The sequence below is a fragment of the Otolemur garnettii genome, unplaced genomic scaffold (genome assembly GCF_000181295.1).
Source record: "Otolemur garnettii isolate 467f Iridium unplaced genomic scaffold, OtoGar3 scaffold00005, whole genome shotgun sequence".
NCBI classification, from domain to species: Eukaryota; Metazoa; Chordata; class Mammalia; order Primates; family Galagidae; genus Otolemur; species Otolemur garnettii.
The window spans coordinates 43,422,403-43,427,575 of NW_003852400.1; the positions used below are offsets into that span (position 1 = coordinate 43,422,403).

Genomic DNA, 5,173 nt, shown 5'->3' on the forward strand with positions numbered 1-5,173 from the left:
ACTCCACCCAGGGGGGATAGCTTGAGGCTCTGTCTCAAAAAAAAAAAATAAAAAATAAAAAAAAGGATCATGCTTTTAGTGTGGTATCTAAAAAATATTTATTAAACCCAAAGTTACAAAATTTTCTCCTACGTTTTCTTCTACAAATTTTATATTTTTTAGTTTTAAATTTAGCACCATGCGTTTATGTTTAGAACTTGGGAGCTAACTTTTGTGTATGTTCAGAGGTATAGTTAAGAATTTATGGAGGGTTTTACATATGAATATAAAATTGTTCCATCATCATTTGTTGAAAAGACTATTCTTTTTCCATAAGAAACAACTTTCTAATAATTATAACTCATCAGTAATATAAAAGCAGGCTCACAAAGAAATGAAATCAGCTTACTGAAAATTATAAAAACAGAAGTTGGCTGACCAGCTGTGTAGTCTAGTAAAAAAAAGTGTAGAAAATTAAACTATCATTCCAAATCTTACTCCATGAAATTCCCTCAGATGGCTACTCTGGGTAAGGCTTATAAGTCTTTCTCTGTGTCCTGCCCCCAACTTTCACCCTCTAGTAGTATAGCTTTTATTTATTTTGTTACTTATTGAATCCCCATGTAAGATTTCTCTTGAACAAAAAGTTAAACAATTTTTATAATTAAAAATAACTAGATTCACAGTAATGTCAGTAAGTAACATTTAAAGTTATCCTCTGGTTTTAGATCCTCAGGATCCATTTTCTAAAAGTGGAAATAACCCTAACATTGATCTCCAACTAAGTCTAGTTTATATACTTAAGATGCAGTCTTAATTTTAAAATATTTTTTACAGTAAATTATTTATGAATATCCAACAGAAATCGTAATGATGGCTAATTCCTTTAACTTCAATTAAGATTTTAGTTTCTATTCAATTTTAGATACAAATGTAATAGTTATCTGGTATTGCATAGTTAACAAAAACAGTATACTCATCTAATATACTGGTTTACATTATATAATAGTGGTATTAAAATACTGTCTCCACATCCTTTAAAATATGAAGAGTTACTTTACATTTTGCAACACCTTTATTGTTAATGTCACTACATATTTTTTAGAATCATTTTGGCTCAAAGTGCAGATATAATCCAATCCAATTATTTGGTATTTCTGGAAAGGTCCTTCTGGGCCCTGGCTCTTGTCATTATTCTACTTATTGAACCTTCCATTAGAGGGTGTATAGGAGTGAGAAGACGACATGAAACCTTATCAGCACTATGTCCCTACTGGATTAATACTTTAATTTGAATGTAAACCTAAACAAATGGCTATAACTCAGATATGAGAATTACCTATGGATTTCAGTTATCCATATTAAACATTACTATAACAGCTATGAAAAATTATATACAAGGTTTCAATTGATTTCAGCTGGAAATCAATTATCATACTGACATTATGACTGACATAAGGATGGTTCTCCCTATCTGTGGGTTCCACACCAAGGATTCAGTCAACTGTAGATCGAAAATATTTGGGGGAAAAAATATATGACTGGCTCTGCACTAATCATGAACAGTCTTTATTTCCCTGTCATTCTTCACTAAACAATATAGTATAACACTTTACATTATAACATAGAAAATAAAAAATGCATTCATTACAAAAATAAGTGTTCCAATTGCTACCCCCAAAACACCACAAAAATGGAAGCTTTCATAATTTTAATTTCTTAATATATGTATGACTTAACATTAGTGCTTAATGCTTAGCACAATCTTTACCATTTTATAATATTTCTTCTTAAAATGTATGTATAATCAAGAAATTCAAATCATTTTCCTAGAAAAATTCTAAATATCTATTGTACAAAAATAACCCTGAAGGCAAAATCATAGCAGGGTATAGCAGAAAATCCTTACCAATTTTTCATCAACTGTTATGAGCTGTGTGTCTTGAATTTGGTCCTGTGCCAGCCTCCATGTGGAAGTGCTCAACAACCTGCAGTGAAAACTTTGAGTTAAAAAATGATCCATGAAGGAAAAAAGAAAGCCAGACAAATCTTACATAAACAGCCACTTTAACAATATCTATCTTTAAAAAAAAAAAAAAAGAAAGAAAAAGAAAGAAAGAAAGAAGCAAGTGAAGAGGGCACAAAAGTCTTTTTTCTCCCCCAATTAGTTCTGTCTGCTGAGTTTTTGGCAGCCTCTCAGTTGATAGTTCACAACAGTCTGCACTTTATGTCAGTCTACAGGCTCTCTGTCACAGAAAAGCCACCACTGACAAGGACTGTACTGCTTTCCATGAGTATTCAGTGGCTGGTTTGTCATGACTAGGCAGAAACATGCAAAGCTATACCAACTATTCTGGAATGCTGATTCCTAAATGGATGGCATCAGAGAGAAGGAAAAATCTAATCATAATAAAGTTTCTTCACTATGATTTCAAACCAAAAGAAGTTTAAATAGGCATGATTTATATGATTGTTTTAACTTATGTTAGTTTAGTCCTGACCCTGTTCACAAAACTGGAAAAAGTTTGAATGGCTAAAATAGAAATATTAAATTGGAAGTAAAATGGACACAGAATATAGCTCCTCTCTCACCCCAAAGAAAGTACTTAAGCAAACTGACCTTTTATTTCATATATACACTGTCATTCATACTAACAAGTGTCACACCTATCCCTGACTGTGACATTTTAGAGTTCTCCAAACTACCAAGGCATTGTACATAGATGTCTCCTCTGAATATGAGTTAGTACATATACTTATGGCTCACATTTCCAAACTAAATATACACACTTTGGGGCTTTTTAAATATAATATAATCACCATCATAATTTTGATGCAGCGTAATTAACAATCAATAATTGACACAAACTCTGTACTAAAAGTTCATGTTTTAATAACGTGTACATAGCTTTATAGAAAACCTACTTATTAATCAGATAATGTAATGATAATACAAAGACTTTAATGCTTTATGAATATATATTTTTTAAAATCTACCAATTATTTCCCACACTCAAGTTATGACATAATTCTTTATCACTGTGAATGCCCCACTCTACACAAATATGCCTATATAAAAATTATTTTAAATTATTTACAGGAACAGTTAAATATATGTCCCAGTTGTTAGAATATTAAAGTAGAGTTGTACATCTTTTAAAATCTACTTTATTCTGGAAATCATTAACATCAATAATATGACAATAAAAATAACTGGGGGCCAGGCATGGTGGCTCATGCCTATAAGCATAACACTTTGGGAGGCTGAGGCAAGAGGACTGCTTGAGGCTGTAAGTTTGAAACCAGCATGGGCAATACAGTGAGATCTCATCTCTACAAACAATTTAAAAATTAGGTATAATGGCACATGTCTATAGCCCCAGCTACCCAGGAGGCCAAGGCAAAAACATTGCTTAAATCCAGGAGTGGAGGTTGCCATCAGCTATGATGATGCCACTGTACTCTAGCTTGGGTGACGGAGTGAGATTCTATCTCAAAAAAAAAAAAAAAGAAAAAAGAACACTTTTAACCAAATATACATATTGCATGAAAAAGATTAGCCAATGCCAAAGAACTCATGAGAACTTTCTACATTAGAAAATGTATACACAGTTGTTCCCCACATCCTCAAAGAATATAATCTAAGACTCCCAGCAGATAACTAAAACTGTGGATAGTACCAAAACCTATAGTTTTTTCCTACATCTAAGTTTAATTTTAAAATCTGGCACAGTAAGAGATTAACAATAATAATAATAATAATAAAATAGAACAATTAAGTAAAGTAAGAGTTACTTGAACACAAGCACTGTCATACCATGACAATTGATTTGATCTTAAAGATGCCTACTAAAGTGACTAAAGGTTCACAGCCTACACAGCCTGGATGCACTGGTGGGACAAGACTGATGACATAAGTTTTTGTCATGCTGCTCAAACCAGTGCAGAATTTAAAACTTACCAATTGGCTCATTTCCTGTGGCTCAAGTGGCTACGGTACCAGCCACATACACCTGAGCTGGCGGGTTCGAATCCAGCCCAGGCCTTCCAAACAACAATGACGCCTGCAACCAAAAAAGAGCTGGGCGTTGTGGCGGGCGCCTGTGGTCCCAGCTACTTGGGAGGCTGAGGCAGGAGACTCGCTTGAGTCCAGGAGTTGGAAGTTGCTGTCAGCTGTGATGCCACAGCACTCTACCCGGGGGACAGCTTGAGGCTCTGTCTCAAAAAATCTTACCAATTGAGGGGCGCCTGTGGTTCAAAGGAGTAGGGCGCTGCCCCCATATGCTGGAGGTGGCAGGTTCAAACCCAGCCCCAGCCAAAAACTGCAAAAAAGAAAAAAAAAAAAACCAAAAACTGACCAATTGTTTATTCTTTTGGACCATGGTTGACATGGGTAACTAAAAGTGAGAAAAGTAAAACCATAGATAAAGGGGCCTATGGTACCTTCTCTAATGAAGAGACTTATTTGGCAAAAACAGTGTTAATTATTAGATAGATTAAAACTCTACACCCACTAGGCTGTGGAATTTTTGTCTACATAGTGGATTTAATTTAAACAATTGCCTCTTCACCGTTTATTAAAATCTACACTGGGGCTCAGCCCCTGTAGCTCAGTGAGTAGGGCACTAGGTACATACACCGAGGCCGGCAGGTTCAAGCCCAGCCCTGGCCTGCTAAAACAACAATGAAAAGGGCGACCCAAAAATAGCTGGGCATCATGGCAGGCACCTATAGTCCCAGCTACTTATGAAGCTGAGGCAAGAGAATCACTTATGCCCAAGAGTTGGAGGTTGCTGTGAGCGGTGACATCACAGCATTCTACCGAGGGTGACATAGTGAAACTCGGTCTCAAAAAGAAAAAATCTGCATTGGTTATAATCCAAAGTAAATTTCTTAATTTAAAAAACCATATATAGGTGGCACCTGCAGCTCAGTCAGCAGGGTACTAGCCACATACACCAAGGGTAAAGGGTTCGAATCCAGCTAGGGCCTGCTAAACAACAATGACAACTGCAACCAAAAGATGGCCAGGCATTGTGGCGGGAACCTGTAGTCCCAGCTACTAGGAGGCTGAGACAAGAGAATAACTTGAGCCCAGGAGTTGGAGGTTGCTGTGAGCTATGACACCACCACACTCTACCCAGGGGGACAGCTTGAGACTCTGTCTCAAAAAAATAATAGTAATAATAAGATT

At 35.7% G+C, this 5,173-nt stretch overlaps 1 protein-coding gene across 1 annotated transcript in view; it reads right to left on the reverse strand.

Annotated features, from left to right (window-relative positions):
* NDUFS4 (NADH:ubiquinone oxidoreductase subunit S4) overlaps positions 1-5,173 on the reverse strand; it is a 117,392-nt gene that overhangs the window by 75,772 nt on the left and 36,447 nt on the right. Inside the window, exon 3 of the mRNA XM_003782835.2 lies at positions 1,889-1,967. Coding sequence (XP_003782883.2) covers positions 1,889-1,967 — 79 coding nt within the window. The remainder of the gene's footprint in view (positions 1-1,888; positions 1,968-5,173) is intronic.